The sequence below is a fragment of the Diabrotica undecimpunctata genome, chromosome 2, assembly GCF_040954645.1.
Source record: "Diabrotica undecimpunctata isolate CICGRU chromosome 2, icDiaUnde3, whole genome shotgun sequence".
Taxonomy (NCBI): Eukaryota; Metazoa; Arthropoda; class Insecta; order Coleoptera; family Chrysomelidae; genus Diabrotica; species Diabrotica undecimpunctata.
The window spans coordinates 176,973,898-176,996,880 of record NC_092804.1 but is presented as its reverse complement, the minus strand read 5'-3'; the positions used below and the strand labels follow the sequence as shown (position 1 = coordinate 176,996,880).

The 22,983-nt window shown below is 33.7% G+C and overlaps 2 protein-coding genes across 2 annotated transcripts in view; one reads left to right on the top strand and one right to left on the bottom strand.

The window, feature by feature from the left end:
• The window catches only part of tow (target of wingless repressor), a 552,940-nt gene that overhangs the window by 178,234 nt on the left and 351,723 nt on the right, over nt 1-22,983 (bottom strand). The gene's annotated exons all lie outside the window — the stretch shown is intronic.
• LOC140433591 (uncharacterized) lies at nt 2,391-9,942 on the top strand. The gene is made up of 3 exons (XM_072521574.1): nt 2,391-2,549; nt 2,777-3,036; nt 9,468-9,942. Exons 1-3 carry the CDS (start codon nt 2,450-2,452, stop codon nt 9,834-9,836), a joined length of 729 nt encoding a protein of 242 aa, XP_072377675.1. The 5' UTR covers nt 2,391-2,449; the 3' UTR covers nt 9,837-9,942.

Below are 22,983 nucleotides of genomic sequence, written 5' to 3'. Positions count from 1 at the left end.
CCACAAAACCCAAATCAATAGAAGCATTCAAAAACTTCTAAACCCCATTCCATCCAAAAAAGAAACCTTGCCGCCGGATCAACCCAAAATCTTTCTACCTTTTATTAAAGGTGTCACTGACAAGATCAGTAGAACTCTTATCCCTCTTAATATCAAAACCATCTTCACCACTCACTCCAAATTGTCCAATCTCGTTAAATCCGTAAAAGACCAAATCCCCAATGAAGACCATGGTGTCTACGAGATAGCTTGTTCCAGTTGCCCACGTACATACGTAGGACAGACAAACCGACGAATCCATAACCGTATTTACGAACATTCTCTATCAGTCAAACATTCCGATACCACTTCAGCCCTAGCCCAACATCATATTCAGACAGGCCACAAAATAGATTTCGAAAAAGCAAAAACCATCGCTCCCATCCGCTCATTAAAAGCGAGAATCATTCGTGAAGCTATCGAAATCGAAAAACGGCCTCACAGCTTGAACACGCGCGATGACGCGAAACGATTGCCGGCAACATGGCGACCCCTTCTTCAGCGACCTCCCGCCCACACCGCTCAGGCCACGTCAGTTCAGACCACGTCAGCGCATACCGTTCCCGCGCATACAGCGAGTATAAAAGCAGCCACACAGGGTAAGACCGGTTGTCACTCGACACTGGGGAGTAGGCAGATTGAGACCTCAGTGCCGAGAGACAGTTCTTGCAATATAGAACACGATACTGGTACGTCTCGAGTGAGGGGAGTAGGCAGATTGAGACCCCGAACTCGAACCGAACCATATCCCTCTTGATAATGGCTCCAAAATGGGTGCCGAAACGTCGAGTTTTAAATTCTCAACGCGGTTCTTCCCGAGAACTCAGTAATTTTCATTCATCTGACCGCGGAAACTTATCCGAACATATATATATATATATATATATATATATACATTAAATACTAGCGGAAACAACACCAACCCTGGCGGACTCCTCTCTTCATTGATATCTCGGGTTGACAACTCTTACATTAGCAACATTATCAAATGCCATTTTAAAGTATAAAAATGTAACTCTCCAGATTTATATGTATGAATTTCTAGCACATTCAAATCGAAGAAGGCTTCTCTCGTGGTCATACTATTTCTAAACCCCAATTGTGTCACTAATTTCGTATTCAAGACGTTTATCAATTCTGCTATATATATATATATATATATATATATATATATATATATATATATATATATATATATATATATATATATATATTTTTAAAAATGTTTTAAGTGCGTTTATTATGTTAAAGCCATTGTTCTGTGATTTGAGTAGGTTTTTGAGCAGGTATTTTACGGTTTGTTAATTTTTTTGTGTAAATTAAAGTCATCATATTTCTATAAGGCCTTTTACTTCCTTGCAACTGTAGGAGAGTCAACTCTCTTTTGCCTCTTATATTTTGTTTCTTATGTTTGCCTCTGTAAATTCTTTGTATTTGTTCAGGTCTTTTGGTTTAGTTTTTCCTCGTTCTTCCATAAGCTCAAAAATTTCTACTGTCATCCAAAGTTTTCTATTTCTCCATTTATTTTGAGTCTTTCTTATCCAACGTAAGACTAATTTAAATTAAATATTTATTAAATTTAATTATACGACATTTAAATTTTTTATTTTGATATTTCGATTTCCAATGGAAAAATCGTTTTCACAAAAATTGTGAAAGAAATTTTGACAATAATCAAAATAATTAAATGCAAGAAAATAAATATAACAACATTTTCGAGTAAAATTACAATACGCTGAGGTCTATTGTATCTAACACCAAACCTAACAACGAGAAAGGAAGATAAGAAAACTGCATTTGTAGAATATCTTACAAATGTGACAATTTTTATTTGGGTGACACTTTAATACCACTAAGTAGCTATAAGATAATATATGTTAAGGTATATGAAAAACAATATCACCTTAACTACAATCAGTGTATTAATGGACACAACAAACAATAGGAATAAATCCTGACTGAAGATATGTTTTTAAAATAATGAAAGAAATATGGATAAGTGAAATTATGCTTGATATGATATTTATGCTTTACCGCCGCAAAGATTTTGTAAAAAATAGATCAAAATCCTTATTTTTTTCTTTTGTTTTCACTTTTATTTAATCTCTTCTATAAATCGCCTGTCTTTATTCAACTTCATATCTTCGCAAGGGACAGTTTTCTTTATGATATTGACACATTTATCTCAGAATATTTGATAAAAAACATCTCTATAAATTATAATATGTCAGAAAATTATTGCTAAACTTCTTGCGATCATTTACATATAAAATTTACTGGACGACTATCTAATACTGAGAGATTACTTTAGACCAATAGGTAAGTCATAGTTTGAGTACGTGACGCTCAGTCGGGTTTGGCCACTCGCCAATATTTCAGCTGTAGATTCGCACACTCAAAATTCCAGAGAATGGAAGCTGCAGATTATTTTCTTCTGCTGACTAATTCTTTTATGTATTTTGGAGAAGCGTTCTTGTTATTGGGTATCAACTTTCGAAAATCATATGCTGGTAAGTAGGAAATTCTTTTTCGCATGATTATCTTGTGACTCAGAGAAATCTTTGGGCGTTGACTTATCATAAGAGATTATTTCTCTACGTTATATATTCATACGTTTGCTTTAGCACGTAGTTTTACCAATGTCGAGCTAAAAAGTAATAAATGAAATAATCTAGCTACAAATTGATAGTGATACTTGTATATAAATGATTTTAAACTAATTTCACTTTATTTTTAGGTGTCTCCTTTCAAACGCAAGTCCTCCACTTGATAGCGGCTTTGTCAAATATTTTGAGTCTGTTTGAGGCTCCCATTAAATTGGAGTTAGTAGTTTTCATTGCATTATGTCATTCGTTGATATCAGTATTTCCAATTTTTATATTTTATCGATACTACAGTACGTACCAGAAACAGCATGACACGATAATTCCGTACTTACTATTCCCATCAACTTACATTCTTGCTTGCTTCACTTCAGAGGATGACTATTTTAAAGAGGTAATGTATTTTTTTTTTGTTTTTTTTTCATACATTGCACGATTGTATTTAATAATTTATTTTACTAGAATCGTTAAAAAATGATAATTAGAGTAGGCTGTGAAACTACTCAAAAATAAAGTATGTTGATAATTATATTTAGCCTATCAAGTTTCCATTGATATGACATTTATAAATTGACATTGTCAATATTAAGTTTGGTTTTTCTTCTTCTTCTTCTTCTAATGGCGCTACAACCCTTTGTGAGTCTTGGCCTGCTTAACAATGTTCTTCCATTCTGCCCTGACGGGTACTTTTCTTCGCTACTGCCTGATGTTGATGGTTTTAAGATCCCTTTCTACGCCGTCTATCTATCTTTTACAGGGCCTTTCTCTTGTTCTGTTTCCTTGAAGCTTCCATCTCTGTGCTACTTGTGACTTTACAAATCTAACAATATCTGCGCTCTGCATTAGTCCATTCAGCTCGTGGTTCATTTTAATTCTCCACGAACCATCGCTGCATTGGGTTGGTCCAAATATCTTCCTTAGTATTTTGCGCTCAAATATTTTCAGTTCATTTTCATCAGTGGTTGAGAGGGTCCACGTTTCACATCCATATGTGTCCAGTGGTCTAATTACTGTTTTGTAGATTCTAAGCTTAGACTCACGTTCAGTAACTTACTTTTCATTAAGTCTTTGTATGCATAAAAGCACTTATTACCGCTAAGAATCCGGTACGGTTGTCTACCTTCAGATTCTCATGTTGATTTGGTTTTGTGCACTCCATATATTTTGTTTGGCTTTTATTTATATAGGTATATACCAAACGTAGCAGCTTCTCGTTTCAGTTCTATAACTTTTTCGCTTAATACCCTTTTGTGGCGGCTTATTATGGCAACATCATCCGCATATGTGCATATTTGCATTGATCTTGTATTAATACAGCCGTTTGTATCGAGTTTTCTAACAACAGCTTCTAAATTTAGATTAAAAAGTGTTGTTGCATCACCTTGTCTAACTCCATTTTCAATATCAAAGGCCTGCGTAATAATATCTCCATCTATTCTTACCATAGCTTTGGAACACTCCAGAGCCATTCGTATAAGTTTAACCAACTTATTGGGTATCCCTAACATATATATAGATAGTTGCTAGATAGGTCATAGATATTTTTTGTCGATCTATTCCATCAAACGCCTGTTTCAAATCGATATACAACATATGTATTTGGTCTATAGTTGACCTCTTTGGTCTGAAGCCACATTGGTATTCACCAATCATCTCCTCCGGAAATGATTCCAGGCGGCTGTATATAATTCCTGATAATATCTTGTAGACGACATTTAAAACTGTTATGCCCCTATAATTTTGGCAGAGTCGTTTGCCTCCTCCTTTGTACATAGGAAGTATTATTCCTACTTTCAAATCTTCCGGGATGACTTCTAGTGTCCATATGGGGTTGATTAGTTTATGGATATGCCTCTATAGCGCATGTCCACCATTCTTTATCAGTTCTGCAGTTATTCCATCTGTGTCAGGTGCTTTGTTATTTTTTAGATGTTTTATGACGTTTATCGTTTCTTCCAATGTTGGTTTCTGAACTAGTTGTTCTGCTTTGTGGTGAATTATTTCTTCATCTTCGTTTTGTTTTTTTTTCTGGGTTTAACAGATCTTGAAAATGCTCCTTCCACATTTTCATTATTTCCTCGTTTTCGCTGATAATTGCCCCATTTTTATCCCTGCAAACTGTTGATCTTGTCATGTATCCTTGGGTGTATTGCTTGGTTTACTTGTAAAATTTTCTAGTCTCTCTTCTGTTACTATAATCTGTAATTTGTTGTATTTTTCTATTCAACATTTCTCTCTTTTTCCTTTTACATATTTTTTTTGCATCTTTTTTAAGTTCTTCATATGCCGTTCTATTCAATCGGGAATTACTTTGTACACATTTCTGTCTAGCTATCTTTTTGCTATTTATTACTTGTTGGCAATCTTGGTCAAACCATTCCTCGTTTCTCTTGCTTGAGGTTTCACCTAATGTTTCCTTTGCCATATTTGTAATTGTCGTTTGGATAACATTCCATTCTTCTTCAATGTTGTTTTGTCCTTCTCTTTCATTTAATATTACTTTTATTTTCTGCTGGTACTCATTCTTCTTTTTAGGATTTTTAAACATACATATGTTCCATTTTCTTTGTTTGGCGCCTTTTTCTTTTCTTACCATTGATATTTTTTGTTTTATCTTTGATATAACCAAGAAATGGTCCGAATCGAAATTTGCGCCTCTTAAAGCGCAAACTGCCGCAATTAAGTTTGGTTATTGAAGCAAATTTTTGAATTTTTTTTAGAGAATTATTAAAAAATATTATGTACTTAAAAAAATAAAATAAAACTTTTGACCCTTACATTCTATTTTTGTTGGGAATAGGTCACAATTTTACTTTAAAATTAAGTTAACTTGACGTTTCGATTTTCAATTTAGAAATCGTTTTCAAAATACAAAACATTGATAAATTAAACAAATTTTGCTTTTAGTTGCTTTGTAAAAAATTGTTCTAATAATTTTATTTTATCTGACTCATTCATATTGACAATTCAGACATATGAATATTATACATTTTAAAGTAAATGACATAGTATTCTAGTGTCGTCCCTAACAAAAATGGACTACTGCTAACACCAAATACTACACGTTTATGACCAAAAATTACTGTCTGACCTTCTGTGCTAACCCATAAAAATTTGTAGAAATCACAGTTCCTTTTATGCACACCGATCTGTTGAAATGCCCGTGTAACATTGGAAATCACTCCTATTTTTCTCTAAACCTTACAACTATTGAAGCAATTAACTGACTTAGATTTGGACCTTTCACTAGACAGTGGTTAAGTGAAGGTTTATTCTTTTAATATGCAGATACATCAAACACTGGTAGTACTTTCTTCCTTTACCACGGGGCGGTAAGGTAAAAAATGTCCTAGATTGTAATCAACATCATCTAACTTTCCAACTAGCTCAATTATACCCACTCAGCTTGCCAGTCAGTAAAAACCCCACCATACCGTTCAAAAAGACCATCACGTTTCAACTTTTGAAGAGTAGAATTTAGTGTTTTCTCCGACAACTCACAATTACTGGAGAGAGGAGGGTGACTATCCAACTAAGGAAGACCAATCTCATAGCAGCCCATCTGATCTACACTTACAGTCTGCAGAAGAAATTCCCTAGCAGCTAAAGCAGCCTCCTCTTTGGTATGTCTATGTATAGGCTCTTTAATATCAATTGCTTCCAACTCGCAAAGCTCACATAAGGAAGCATCCTTTATGAGAAGATTCAATGTGGACATGACAACATCAGAATGTTTACTACTTGTAGGTATTTTTACCATAAGTGTCCATCCAATTAGAATTTCTATAGCTACTTACCCACAATCTAGTTTGTGACGACCCCTTGTATACAAATAACTAGGAATATCTGCTCCCAGCAATAATTCAATTGGTCCAGGTTGGAGATCATCAGATAAATCAATATTAAGGTTCTTGGCTTGTTTCCTCCATGGACCAAGAAATACTGGAGCTACATCAGTACAAATTGTTAGTTGATCTAAGGCATCAAAACATTATGTAGAGTTCTTACCCTCTATTGTGACTTCATAACAGTTATGAGAGTTTGCAACTTCTGACCCTCCAAAGAGACAATGAACAATTTTTTCCTGTCGTTTAACTGGACAACTTGATTTCAAAGCTGTGTGCTTTAATATATATCATGATCTTTGTGACCCACTATCAATTAAGGCACGAACAACTCTACTGTTCCCAAAGATATCAATTAAAGTGACTTTCAACGTTTGCAAAAATACGACCTTTAGTTTGGTTAGTCGACGACTAGTCGTTCGTGACTATTACTAGGCTTACCTTTACTTACTGTTAAACTGGGACACATCAAGACTACATAAGCTTGGCTACAGATAACACATGTTAGTCTTGTTTTACATCTTTTTGTCTGATGTACCTCTTTTAGACATCTAAAACAAGCCTTCTTCCCAATGAGAACATCCTTTTTTAAACAAATGTAATTTTTTGTGCCTTAAAGCAATATTCACTACCATGTGTACCTAAACCAAAGACACAAGCAAAAATTTCACAATTAATTAAATTAGCAGCAGTTGGACAACCTGATGACCTCTTGACACTAGCTTGAGAGGATGAAGCCACTTCTTAAGACAGTCCAAAACCTTCAGCAGCTAAAGCAATCCTTTGTTCATTCTCTACTTCATTTCTGAGAAAAGTCATTAACAGTTTCAACATGTTTTCCAATATCTCATCTCTATAGTAAATATTTGTGGAGTGTTGCCATACCCTAAGCAATTCCTGAGGTAAACAAGATTTGACTAATGGAAAGAGCATTGCTGAAGACTTGTCAGATGTGATACCTTATGTCTCCAGTGCTCGCAGTTGAGTTCCAATTCTATCATACAGTTTAGATATATCAATCTTTTGTCTAGATACAGACTTACTCAAAATGAGTTTTGGTAACTCACTAATGTATACTTCTATCTGTGTCTTCTCTACCAAACCTGATTTGCATACTTTCCATAATTTTGCTATAATTTTCAACTATAGCTGGATAGCTCTCTACTAGTTCACGTGCTCTACTACCTGTGGCTTGAATTAAATATTCTATCTTATCATGGGAATCAATAGAATCATCTTCGTGAATCTTTTTGAATTGTGCCTAACTAACAAGACGTACGAATATAGAGGTCTATAAAACAATCATACGACCCGTTGTGATATATGGAAGCGAAACGTGGACGATAACAAAGGCAAACGAAGAGAGACTATGTGTTTGGGAAAGAAAATCCTAAGAAAGATCTTTGGCCCTGTGCTGGATGAAGCATCAGGCCAATATAGGATAAGAACTAACAAACAGCTCGAAGAACTTTACCCAGACGACAACATCATAAAAGAAATAAAGTCTAGAAGACTACAATGGGCAAGACACCTCAGAAGACATTCTGACGAACGAACAGTAAGACTGGTGTGGGAGGAAGTCCCAACTGGAAGGAGACCACGCGGACACCCTCGTCTCCGGTGGCGAGATAATATAGCAGGAGACCCAAGCACTATAGGCGTGGAGAATTGGACGGAGGTTGCTCAAGACAGAAAACAGTGGAGGCATGTTGTCGAGTCAGCTAAAACCCACGAAGGGTTGTAACGCCACGGAGTAAGTAACTATGCCTGCTGGATGCTACACTCTTTGTTTCTTCCATCAGCTTGTTATATCTGGTTCTACACTTAAAAATTTTTCTCAAATACAGATCACAACTCTCTGTCTCTGCTTCTAGCTCCGTCTCAGTAGAGCTTTCTAATGATAATTCAGTAATTTGGGAATCAACTGACTGTAACTCCTCAAACTTACATTTTAACTGTTTTCAGGACACTTCTATAGACTTGTAGTCCAATGATTCTGATTTAATAAGACCTTCTAACTCGTTGGCTGTACGCGTAAAAATAGCCCTTAACTCTTCTGGTTTTTTTTCTACTTTTCAATTCTGCTCCCATAGGTCGTTTGGTTTAAAACCACCGAAACATTCTCCAGAAGGTCCAGTAAGGTCCAGAACGACAAAATTCACACCGAAATCCAACTCAAAAAGTCCTGTCACGGTCGCCACAATGTCGCACCACCAAAAAACTACCCGTTTTAAAAGTTTTGCGTAGATAATAAACCCCCAGTGATCTATACCTAAATTAAATTAACTGGGCAAGTTTACGAAGGTTGGATTCGGTGTTACTTGCTGTTACACAGAATTACAGTTACTTAAAAAATATATAAGCAATATAACAAACTTGCAATATCAACATATTATGACATTAATTGCCTACTTCATACTGGTGTCTCCTATTTCTTCTTTTTCGTGGCCCAACACCACTACGCCTTTCATCCAAAAAATTGTTCTAGGTAAAGGCAATTTCTGACAAATACTGTCAACTCTCACAACAATAAGAACACTAAATTATACTACACTTATTATGTCGCGGTAGTATCAAGAGGTTTTTTTCCTGTTTTGTTTTCATATGATTTACAATGGGATCACTAACAGCAAAATTTTACTGTCATCATTGCATGTGGTTGTATTTTTGAAGACAAATCACATGCTACGATTTTTCCGACGGATATTCTTAAGTTAAAGTTGATTTCATGTAATCAAATCAACTATTAATTTGATATTTTTAGAACAATTTCCGAAGTGGAAATCGAAAGGTCAAAATAAACTGATTTAATAGTAAACTAGTCACTTATACTCAATAAAGTACTCAATAGTACTCAATAGTAAATTGTATTAGGATGCCACAAGTAAATAGTTTCAGAACAATATAGTAGTGTAGAATTATAAAAAGTACACTAAACTGAAAAGCGCGTACAATTGATTTAACATATATTATGTTTTAGGTTGGCAGACTCCTCAACGTGTGTCTGCCATTAGTGGCAGATTTACCACAAATCTTTATGTCTGCACATCTTCAACAACTCCCCACCCACGTTTTGTACTATTTCATAGGCGTGTTCCTTTCGAAAATCAGCACCGTAATATACGCGATAAACAACCACCTACTCCAGAACGGATACTTTTTAGCTACTCTGGTTGATCTCGTATTTTTTGTATCTGCTTTAGTTTTTCTGTCATTGTGTGGCGTGGAAATTGTGAAGTCGGTAAAGATAGATCAAAAAGATAATGCTGAGAGGAAAGTAATCTACGTATCGGGAAAAGGAGGAGAAGATAGCAGTTTAATGCTCGAGGAACAAGAAAATAGGGTGTAAGCCTAGTTTTTTATTGTAACAGAGATTTGTATTATTAGATTTAAGAGTTTTATTGTTAAAATAGTCAGTACAGAGCAACTAGGTTAAAGCAATAGCTTAAATGTGTACTTTGTAATATATTTTGTTGTATTGAAATAGTCAAACATAGTTTACTAGAGTTTAAAAATACAAACAGTCTATTTTTGATTTAGAGTTTTTGGTTTTGTAGACGAATAAATCATAATCACCATCAACCGGTTTTAGGTATATTGCAGGACATCGTCCCCCCTGTTTGTATCTAGAGTTTATAGCCCGGTGCAATATGGTTCCAATTTTTTGTCATCTTACGCAGATTACCTTGTCATCATGTAGGTAACTTTATCTGTTTTGTTTATCTATTCTTGTCATATGGCACAGCCAATTGTTTTACGTTGTTGCGATTTTTCAACATCTATCTGTATGATTTATGTATGTACCTGTGTCGATCATAGAGATATAATACCTTTCCATTACCAAGCAATCTCTAGTAAGAAGGTCACGTGGTTGATAAACTCCGGCCACTAGAAAGAGATGCAAGGACTGATCGTATTTTTTTTCTCTGTCCCACTAGGGGAACGCGTTTAGATTGCAACGCGAGTATCTGGAACTCTTTTTTTTCTTTATGTCTCAATATTTCGTTAATTACTTATCAACATCATCAGAAGAAAACTACAACATAATTTTGAATAAAAATAATAGAAAAAAAAAACGATGTTACAAATTATTGACTTACAGATGTAAAGTACTTTACGCGTAAACATTTCCATGTTCTTGCAAAACAGTATTAACAATGTCACTTGGACACAGTTTTATATACGTTAAAAGTAGACACGATGGTTAAACTTTTATTGTTTACGTAGAAAAATTAATTTAAAATATTAAGAATATTACAGTAGATATTGCTTAATTGTCCCGTGTCTGCTTTGTAATTTATTGCCTCTTTTACGTTATTAATGTGATACAATTTTAAAAACAATATTTTTTTATAATTACGTTCTTGCTTTAAAACTCCAACATTTGATTAGTCAAACTTGTGTCCAGTTTTTAAATAGGGGTCAACCGCCGCACACGTATTTTTCTTTATTGTACAGTCACTTTTGTGTTGTGTTATTCTGTGTTTGAGCCATTGTTAAGATTGACCGATATAACAACTCTGACAATCCGAACAGGGCAAAAATGTTTTCTCAATGGTAGTTTTTTACATTGAATTGGTTCTACTGTTTCGATATTTGGGGGACCATCAAAAATGTTCGAGTTAAATATCAGTTTCTTGAGGATATGTTTTGGGATTCATTATTTTCAAATATGTTTAATAACAAGTTTAATAAGCTTAACTAAGTTTAAGTTACTCCTCATGAACTTTTATCATCATATCGTCACTAATATCATCATCATCACCCAGCCCTTTGCGTCCACTGCTGGACATAGGTCTCCCTCATTTTTGTTCATTGTGCTCTGGCTTGTGAACTTTTTATTCAATTTCTTGACATTTTCTTGAGATCGTCAGTCCAACGAGTAGATAGTCTTCCTCTACATCTTTTGTCTAACCTCAGCCCCCACTTAAGCAATCTCTTCGTCCACCTTTCAGCACTGATTCGGGCGACGTGTCCTGCCAAGTTCCATTTCAGTGTGGTAACTCCGGAAATTACTTCAATAACTCCTGTTCTTCGTCTTAAGTCTTCATTTCTAACTCGCTCACGAAGCGATATGCTCAGCATTGACCTTTCCATTTTGCTCTGAGCTATTTGCAGCATTTTAGAAGTTGTAGCTGACCATGTCAAAGTTTCGGCACCATAGGTCATCACAGGCAACACACATTGGTCAAATGTTTTACGTTTTAAAGAAATTGGTATATCGGTTTTAAAGATGTCTTTGAGTTTTCCATACGCTGGCCATGCTAGGTTTATTCTTCTTCGTAGTTCGTATGTATGGTTGTCTCTTGTGATCTTTATTTCGTGTTCAAGGTATATGTATTTTTCCACCAGCTCTACTTCGTTGTCTCCAATATTGATATTTCCATTAGGTACTAGGTTTGACATGAATTTAGTTTTGGAGATGTTTATTTTAAGACCCACACTGGCACACACTAACTGAAGTTCATGCAGCATTGTACATATTTATCTCCTTGAGGTTGTCCGAGAACAAAACTGTGTCGTCTGTGAATTTCAAATTTGTTAATCTTCTAACGTCAATGTTCAGGCCTTTTTCTCTTCAGCCTTTTGTTAATTTTGTTTCCCAGAAACTTTTTTATGAAGGGTAGAGAGAAAGGTAACTGTGGAATTAAGTTATTCAGTAAATGATTCAAAATGATTGCTATTATGGACTGAGTGGACTACCCATTTGATCTGTAGATTTTAGTAGATTATCATACATAGTTCTTTTTCACTTCTTCAAGTCTACTATCCTCTTGTTCTTTTTTTGTTCACATTTGACAGCTATATTTGAAGATTAAATAAACTATGGTTCGTCCAATTTTTCTACTGCTTTTGCTAATATTTTTATTCTTCCGCCAATCCAAGTGTGTCTATCAATTTTCGTGACTATTGGACCATTGAATTGGGCTATCCTTCATCACTTGATATTGTAACTTTTTTATAATTTTACTTTAATATCATCCATTAGAACCTCTTGATCCAGTATTTATATTTTACCTATTCCCCCCAGTTTTAAGTTTTCTCTGGAACCCTGCCCTAATAAATGTGGTAAGTGAAAGAACCTGATCTGCGCAGCTTCTTTTCGGTAGGAAACCTGCCTGATCAACCGCTATTGATTCAAGTAGCTTTGGACTAATTCTGTTGTAGATAAGTCGTTCTAGTAGCTTAAACTTCGCCAATAGTAGGGCTATTGGTCTGTAGTTCTTAGGCTAATTTATCATTATCACTTTCATTTAAAATATTTCATTTTTTTTAATAAGTTTTTATAAAAAAAATATTTTCTCTTTTGAAAATATTATTAAATCATCAACATATATACAAGTAAAAATGTAACATCCCTATAATACAAACAAGGACCCTTTCTATATTGTTAAAAACCAAGATCAGTTAGATTTTAATGTAAAATTTGGGTTCCAATATTTCGAAGCTTCCTTTACACTATACAATGATTTACAAATTAAATCTTTGTCATATCCTTCAAGCCCCTCTGATTGATACATATATACAGGTTCTTTCAACGTTCCATAAATTAAGTCTTTGAGTCTAGTACACTCACATTTTCTGGTTGTTTTACCAAAGTCCACGTACTGTTTTCTTCATTCAGTCAGGTTCATCGCTGATTGCTTGTTTCCATTCCACGTCTTTGACTGCTTCTTTCAGAAACATTATCCAGATGTCTTACTGATATAGCTGCTACTAGATTAGTCGCTGAATCATACTCATAATTGTAGTCTTTAAAATATGCTTTTCCCTTTCTTATGCTTCTTCTTTCTGTATATTTTCTTGTTCAGTGATTCTTTCTGGAATATTTTTCATTCTAATAATTTCAGTTGAGTTCTAAATTCTAAATTAAATTTTTGCAATTTGGTGATTCTCAATAAGTCCAATTTTATATTTTTTAATTGAATTTTATATTCTTCTGCATTACGTAGTCTCTAATCATTATCTGAATAACCCACCATAATTAGCTTTTCACTACTAGGATCAAGCTTAGAAAACCTGTTCTCTTTAGAAAATAAATTATTAGCATTACAACCAAACAATTTTATCCATATTTGGCTTTTCACCATACCACATTTCAGCGGGTGTTTTGTTATCAGATAAAGTTCGAGTTTCAGTGCTATTAATTAAGTATGCTGCTACTCTCACAGCTTCACCCCACATGCTTTTATCTAAATTTGAATCAAAAATTAAACATCTTTCCTTTTGCATAATGGTTATGTTAAAACGTTCAGAAACACCATTGTGTTTCTGAAGGTTTGGATATACACCGACTTTTGATATTATTCCATTATTTAAACATAAGCTTTTGAAGTATTCACCTCCATTATCGCACCTTATTTGTTCAATTTTTACATTAAATTCAGTATTGATCATATCAATATATTCTTCAAATTTATCTATTACTTCAGATTTCTTTTCGGTCAAATAACATACAAAAATGGGAATAATGGTCTGTAAACGAAGAAAAATACTTTTTATTATAATGAGTTACTGGATCTCTAGGACTACATACATCTGTTGAGACAACTTCTAAAATTATTTATGTTTTGTATTCATTATCAATACTGTGAAGTGGCAATCGGGATTGTTGCCCTTTTAAACAGATACCAGATACGGGATATTTTGCAAAATGAGCCAATTACCTATGCATCCAGTAGATGTTTATATCTTAATTTAACAATATATATAAGTTATTTCTTTACACACCTATTATCACAACACCCATTACTTTCATTATTTTTACCTGTATCTCTTTGAATACAATTTGAAGACGTGGTTTTTCTATTTATAAGGAACTAAATTATATGAAAGTTGATTACACACCAATTCATTTTTCTAGGAGAAAAATTTTTTCCAGTTCTTTCCGTTTGATTTCTCTGATATTTCTCTGTATATCTCGTTGTAATGTGCAGAATCTCTATCGTCATCCATGTCTTATTCTTAGCATGATACTATGAATAACAAGATAGGATCTTCCCGTAGCACAAAATCGGTCGTGTTCGCGCATGCCGTCATTGGAGAGCAGAATTTGAATTCTTGTTAAAGTTAAATGGGATTTTTATGCATTCTGTGATGAAATTATTCGATTAGCAAAATAATAATATTAAAAAAAGGTTTAATAATTACAATAATCGTACACAAAAGGATATCTCCAAACTATTTATTAAAGATTATTTATTGACACATACAAAAAACTGACATTACGAACGTGCAGCTCTCCAATTACGTCACGACTTGCGCAATATCTTATCTTCTTAATCATAGTATCATAATTCTTAGGGATTCTATCTTCTCTTCTGTGCTTTCCGTTGTATTATCGATTTCTTTGAATTTTCTATTTATTGTTTTGCTGACTATTTCTTTTACTTCACTACATTTCAGTTTTCCCATGTCATGTTTTTTACAGTTTTTCCGCGTGTTTTCTTTAACTAGGTTCTACAGACGCTAACTAAAGGATTGTGGTCAAATTGAATATCAGCGCTTGGGTAGGTTTTAACACTATTGAATCTATTTCGATACCTTTTGTTAACAAGTACGTAGTCTATTTGGTTTCTTGTAATAACGTCTTTTCCGTTGTCTCTAGGTGATTTCCACGTATATCGGCGTCTAGGTGGTATTTTGTAAAATGTGTTTAGCATGATAAAGTCATGTTCAGCTGCAAAGATACTCAGTGTTTCTCCTCGTTGATTTCTTTCTCCTCGTTGATTTCTCTCTCATAATCCATAAGGACCAATATGTTGCCCTTCTTTTCCGTTACCTATTTTAGCACTGAAATCTCCCACGACTATAAGAAGTTCATGTCTCGATATATCTCTTATAAGGTTGCTTATTTGTTTGCAAAATTCTGATATTTCATCATTACTATGGTTTGCTGTGGGTGCACAGGCTTGTATAATGTTAGTGTTTATCGGTGACGTAACAAGAGGATTCTATCGTTCACTGGTAAACAAGAACATAAAAAGTTCCATTGCCTTACCCTATAACGAATATGTTAAATATTTTAATAAACTTTTAAATCAAAATATACTAATCTCTAGATTTTTTTAATATTTTATATGTAGTTACAAATATGACACTTATATGCAATACTTTTTGTTTCAAAACGTCAACTCCTTATCATCTCTTTGTTATGTTTAATTATTTGACGTCGTACTTCTGATTAAAGCATTTAAAAGTTGTGTTTTATTTATTATCCTACTGTCTAATGTATATAGATATATATTAATCAGTTTAAACGATTAATCAAAATATATAAATAGCTTTTATTCATGCAGTAAATATTTATAGGAGATACAGAACCAAACATCTTATTTCGATATCATGCTTAATGAGAAATTTCATTTCTTATTACTTTGTCAACACTCACTAAAAGAGATGGAAACAACAAAAATAGGAACTGGACGGTTATTTTTTTATCAGTTATCAAGGCGATGTCATCAGCGTACCTTAGATGGTTCAAGCGTTGTCCACAACTTTTATTATACCTTTTTTTCCCATTCTAATCTTTTAAAAATATCTTCCAGAGCCCGATTGAAAAGTTTCGGTGATATTGTGTCACCCTGTCTCACTTCGCCATTTATTTGTATTGATTTTGTTCCGTCATATACTTTAATTGTTGTATATTGGCTATGAGTTCCGTATATCCGTGGTCAATTCTGCTGTTAATCAAAGAACTTTTCACTGCCCAATGTTCGACACTGTCGAAAGCCTTTTCGAAATCTATGAACGCTATATATAGAGGAATGTGGTAGTCATTTGCTCGTTCTATAAGTATTTTCATACTTAGTAAATGGTCACTTGTGCTGAATCCCTTTCTAAAACCAGCGTGTTCTTTCGACTGGTATCCGTCGAATTTTGTCGTCAATCTATTGGTTAAAATTTTTGTTAGGAGTTTATACATTACATTGAGGAGTGTTATAGGACGATAGTTTTTTATATCTGCTTTATTCTCTTTCTTGTGTAGGATAATGGTTACGGATACCTTCCAGTTGTTTGAGATTCTTTTTTCTTTTAATATCTTGTTAAAAAGGGAATGTAGAGTATTAATTACCACTTTTTCACCGTATTTCAGCATATCTGCAGTTATTCCATCTTTTCCTGTAGCTCTGAGTTGACATTTTTTATTTTTATTGTTCTGAAGCTATTTTCTTGTGGCATTTTAAATTAATTACTATTTAAATGGGAATAAGCCACAATTAAAGGTTAAAATACGTTTATTGACGTTTCAATTTCCACTTCGGAAATCGTTCTCAAAATACAAACATTAGTTTGTATTTTGAGAACGATTTCCGAAGTGGAAATTGAAACGTCAATAAACGTATTTTAACCTTTAATTGTGGCTTATTCCCATTTAAATAGTAATTTTTTATTTTAGCCTTAAGTTGGTTTTTAATTTCTTTTGGTGGTTCCTTTTTGTTTTATATAATTCTAAGTAGAAATGATGGATTACATTTATGATGTCATCTTTAATGTTTTTTTCTACTCCGTTTACATCTTTTATTTTGTTTATTTCACACTTACCTAATTTCTGTCATAAGCATTTTATATTTTTGTTGTTCTGTATTACTTCTTCTATTTTTATTTCTTGTTCTTTTATCTTATGTTCTTTTATCATTCTGCTTATTGTTTTATTGATTTCTACATATTCTAAAGATTTTCTTTTGCCTTCTTCGTTCAGCTTCCGTCTTTTATCCATAAGCTTCTTTGTTTCTGTTGATATATAGTTGTTCTTTTTTAGATCCTTTTTTGCTATTTCTTTGCCTGATGTAATCATCTTTGCTGTAAGTATGTTGTCTATTTCGTCTATATCTTTATCATCACTGTCTAACTTTTGGGTAAGTTGTTCTTTTAATAGGTCTTTGTATATCTCTTTATATTGCATTAGTTTGTTCTATATAAATATATTCTGTTTTGGAAATAGCACTATTTTCAGTACAGTGACTTTTCGACCACTCTGTAAAATTGTAGAGATCTTTAAAAGCGGTTTTATGATTGATACAAATTTGTTGTTTTTTAATGTACGTTATCCCAAATATACATCTTACTGTGATTTAACTCTTTTTATAAAATCTGCATATTTTCAAAATCGGAAGAATGATTATTTTCCAGAAAAATATTTAGTTACACTTTTATATATTCTGTCCATATTGTTTTTATTTGGTAAGGACCTATTGTTAGTTTATTATCATCCGTAGATAAAATACCCAACTGATCCCTTTTCTTTCTAGCTCTAGCTTTCTAAGCTGTTATTTTTTACAGTTTATTTTGAATATTAATATATTCTTTCTTATTTTTTAGCTTGTACGTTCTTCACATTGTTTCTCCAACCAAATTTCCTTCGCTTCTTTTATTAATATTGTGGATTACCTTATATCAAACATTTTTGTTCTTAAATTTTCTTTCGTATATCAATAACCAGATTTCTTCAGCCATCAGTAAAGGGGTTGTATTGTTTCTGCCTTACACTAATACTTTTTCCCTAGATCTTCTAAAAAACGGGTCATTTTGCAACAACTGGCAGCAGCGCTTTCCATAAGAGTCAATGTGTTGTATCAATTATATCAATGTTGAGTATAGGAGAAATTTAATTTTTTTCTAGACCTGGGGAATTAAAAAAATATTAAGGTTCATTCTGTTTATTTTTGACTTTTTTTGTAGTGGGGATTGTAAAGGGGCTACACCTTTTCTGTCTCACTAAAATACTTTTTTTTCCAGATCTTATGAACAACGGGACATTTTGTAACAATTGCCAACAGCGCTTTTCATAAGAGCGAATGTGTTAGAGTGTGGGAGAAATTCAATTTTTCCCTAGATCTGGGACAATTTGAAAAAAAAAAAAATTAAGGTTCATTTTGGTTATTTTTGACGCTTTTTTTGTAGTTTCGGTAGAACAGCTCGTCAGATCGTGTCGATGGAAAAAGGGTAGCTCAAGAAGTAAATAATGAAGGGTTTAAAGCTAGGGAATGAATTCGCAAAGAGGCGCCAAGAGACAAGAGAATGTACGAGGTGTCACATAAAATGATTTATTAAATAGAATATGGTTTGATAAAAAAAAATCAAAGATAATCACATGCCAAATAGCATTTCTATTTTGCATTCCATTCTAGTACGTGGTATACAGACAGATCTAAAACCGATGAAGGAGTTGGAGGTAAAGTATATGGAAGAAAATCAAAGCTAATCCTTAGTTAAAAAACAGTTAATTACTATATTATCTTCCAAGCAGAAATTTATGCTAGAGAAATCTGCCTGAATGAAATATTCCTGCCTGAATTTTGGAAATATTTCTTCGAGCAAAACCGAGATAGTCTAAAACGATTTGTACCACGATTTTGAGAAACAATTCCTCAAAAGTCAAGGTTTAAACTGAGGATAAGATGCTGTTAATACATTCAAGACTGCTGTTACTTAACCTGTTCAATTCGAAAAGTGTGTCAATGCCTACTTTTATATAAAAGTAGAAAATATAGAACAAAAATACTTTTTTATTAAGAAACTATAGAAATTAATTTGAATTTTAATTTTCCATTTGTGTGGTAACATTCCCATATAAAATTTAAAAATAACATAATTATTATATCTCAGTCTATAAATTATTAATCCACTGTATATAAATTTTTATTTTTCTTAAACTTTTTTGTACCTTTCCCGATCTCCCCCTTCTATTCCAAAATTATACCGAAACAGCGTAAAAAACTTTTGTGTCTGCCAAGTTTTCAAGACAAATTCCCCTTTTTCTTGCCGTTTATCTTTTGCTGCTGGGTCCGTTGAATAAACTTATCAAAGAGTTACTCACAAATGACACGTTCCAAACCTCGAAGATAAATAGTTTTTCCAACATGGCGTTTGAGATAAAGTGCTGTAAGTAGTGTAAGGAGACGTGAGATGAAAATATAATGTTTCTTAGAGCAATCCAGGTTGAAATCAATAAGCTCGTCTAATTTTGACAGGTATTTTTCTAATTATCAAAACTGTGCAACTAAAATAGATTAAAAATTAATCAAATATTTAATTTACTGATTGTAAAAAACTACTTTATACTATTAAATAATTTTTATGTATACAATATATTGTAAATATACTGCTGAAAAACTTAGCTGCAGCTTTATTTAAAAAAAATCTATCGATTTTCCTATTTCCCCAAATATATAGATGAAAATATACTTTAATTATAAAATAAACTGTTTATTTAACTTTTTAAAACTTACTTCAAGTTGTTGTTTAAAAACAATTTGAAAAATTTGAACAACAATTCGAATTGCCAACCTAAATCAAATGAATGACACAACAATGAAATGTATAGACAAAGAAGAACAGAGACAAGAATAAAAAGGAAGAAGAGGGAGTATCAGGAACAAATAATCAGAGATATAGAAGAAAAAATAAAGAACAAACAAGCGAGACAGTTCTTCAAAGGAGTTTCAGATATCAAGACAGGGTACCAAGCAAGAACAGGAAACTTTCTTCAAAACGACAACGGGCAGTTTATCACTGATGACAAGGAAATCCTAAAAACCTGGAAGGAATACTTCTATCAACTATTGAACGACCAATCTAGAAGAAATACATCAAACATACAGGTACATACAGCTGAAATAGAAGACCAATACCCGACATACGAAAAAGTAATACAGGCAATTAAAAAACTTAAAAATAATAAGACACCAGGTAGCGATGGTATACCCGCAGAGTGCTTAAAACATGGAGGAGAAGCGTTGTACAGTTCTATATACAAGATAATTCAAGACATTTGGCGAGAAGAAATAATGCCAGATGAATGGAAAGAAGGGATTATTGTACCAATACACAAAAAAGGAAACAAAAAGCAATGTACTAACTACTGGGGAATAACACTCCTAAACACCACCTACAAAATCCTTGCAAACATCCTGCTAGAAAGAACCAAAATATACACAGAAGGAATCGTTGGAGATTATCAATGGGGATTCAGACCGGGCCGCTCTACCATTGACCAGATATTCACAATAAAACGGATAATGGAAAAATGCTGGCAGTTTGATCGTGAGCTTCATCAGATGTCATTGATTTTAAACAAGCATTTGATAGAGTATGCAGGGCCAGACTGTGGACGGCGATGCAGGAACTTGGCTTTTCAAAAAAACTAGTCAGGTTGATACGGATGTGTATGGAACGGTTACGATGTAAGGTAAGAGTTGGACAACAATACTCGGAGACATTTAAAATAAACAATGGACTAAAACAGGGAGATGCACTTTCACCACAACTCTTCAACTTAGCTCTGCAACACATAATCAGAAGTGCAAGAATCGAAAAACCGAATACAATATTTCATCGAGAAGGACCAAACTTACTACTGGCATTTGCAGACGATATCGATCTAATAGGAAACACACGATTAAGGATGAAGCAGACTTTCGCGAGGTTCGAGAAGGAAGCAGAGAAGATGGGGCTCCAAATCAACGAAAACAAGACGAAATATATCGAATCGGTCAGAACATCACCATCGATGACTTTAACTTTGAGCGCGTTAGAGAATTCAAGTATCTTGGAACAACAATAACTGAAGACCATAACGGATCACAAGAAATAAACAACAGGATCTAGGCCGGCAACAGATGTCTTTTTGCCCTCCAAAACCTTATAAAATCGAAACAACTAACAAGACGTACGAAGATACAGGTCTATAAAACATTCATAGGACCCGTTGTGATGTATGGAAGCGAAACGTGGACGATAACAAAGGCAAACGAAGAAAGACTATGTGTTTGGGAAAGAAAAATCCTAAGGAAGATCTTTGGCCCTGTGCTGAATGAAGCATCAGGACAATATAGGATAAGAACTAACAAAGAGCTCGAAGAACTTTACCCAGACACCAACATCATAAAAGAAATTAAGTCCAGAAGACTTCAATGGGCAGGACACCTCAGAAGACATTCTGACGAACGAACAGTAAAACTGATGTGGGAGGAAGTCCCAACTGGAAGGAGACCACGCGGACGCCCTCGTCTCCGGTGGCGAGATAATATAGCAGGAGACCTAAGCAATATGTGCGTGGAGAATTGGATGGAGGTTGCTCAAGATAGAAAACAGTGGAGGCATGTTGTCGAGTCGGCTAAAACCCACGAAGAGTTGTAATGCCACGGAGTAAGTAAGTAAGTAAGTAACCTAAATCAAAGAGATGAGCAATAATAGCCTTAACGGATTGGGCTATCCAGATATTTCGGGAAGAATTAAAACATGCAGAAAATCGATGTAAAAGATTGGTTATGCTCCAATACACATCAAGTACGTTTAAAAAATGTCAAACTCAATAAATTGCAACAATAGGAACTAAATTATAAAGCTTTCTTTAATAATTTAAGCAGTGTAATTTTAGCAGCACAGGGCATTCAGTTCAATCGATAGATATTGGAAGCGTAATAAATTACAAACTTCACATAAAAATGAAAATAATACATAATAACAATAAAACAACACTTATTGATCTGTTACCTGATTGATGATGGTGATACCTAACACCAATAATTTGCATGTTAAATACAACGAAAAGATCGCCAACTACAGAGATCTAGAAACACAAATCAGGAGACAATGGAGAATGAAAAGTACCCAGATAGTATCTATTATTCTATCTACTATTGGTGTTATTCCCAAAAACCTCCTAGGTAACATAAAACAGCTGGGTCTAAATGAACATCTTTATAAGGCTATGCAGAAAGCTGTACTCTTCGCGACGTCCAGATGTGTACGAAAATTTTTGGGAGATACTCCAGCATACCAAGTCACCTAGGGCTCGAAAACACGAAAAGAACCCCATCAGAGCTCAATCCTTTTGATATTGTAGGTATCTGGGATTAGAAAATTTTTCCCTTAGAGGGAGTGTGAGCCGTATGGCTAAATCTGGACAATCAATTTTATTTATAAAACATTGATGTTAAAACTATGTTTCCATAGTTCTAGATAAGTAAGTAGAGGGCATTCAAAGTCATGTGTCATTAGTTTGTTTTTCGTGACTGTAGTCATAATCTTTAGAATGGATCTAACCCCATTTTGCTAGTATGTATTTAGAGGAACCATTTGTCTTAGTTGTGTTTAATGTTGCTTCCATTTTAACTGTATCTGTCTCATCCGGTACAGATTCTATTTAATGTCACACATGTTTTATAATTTGAATAAAACCCTAAAACCGATTGACTATATAAATGTGTGACTTTATGCTTTTATCTTACCTATTTTCCACCATTTGCTTGTTTCAATGTTGTCTAATATTAGAGATCTGGCAGTTAGCACTTGAGGGTTTCTGAATTTTTGATAATTTCTTTTTAAGTCAGGAATATGTTGTTGTCAAGATAAGATACATTATTATTAAGCTTTTTATATTTCTAAAGCACCATTTCCTGAGATTTTAAGTGGGACTATTTTTAATAAAACGGGAAACCATTGGAGTTGAGTGTATCTTAAGTATACGGTTATCATAGTACGCGCATAGT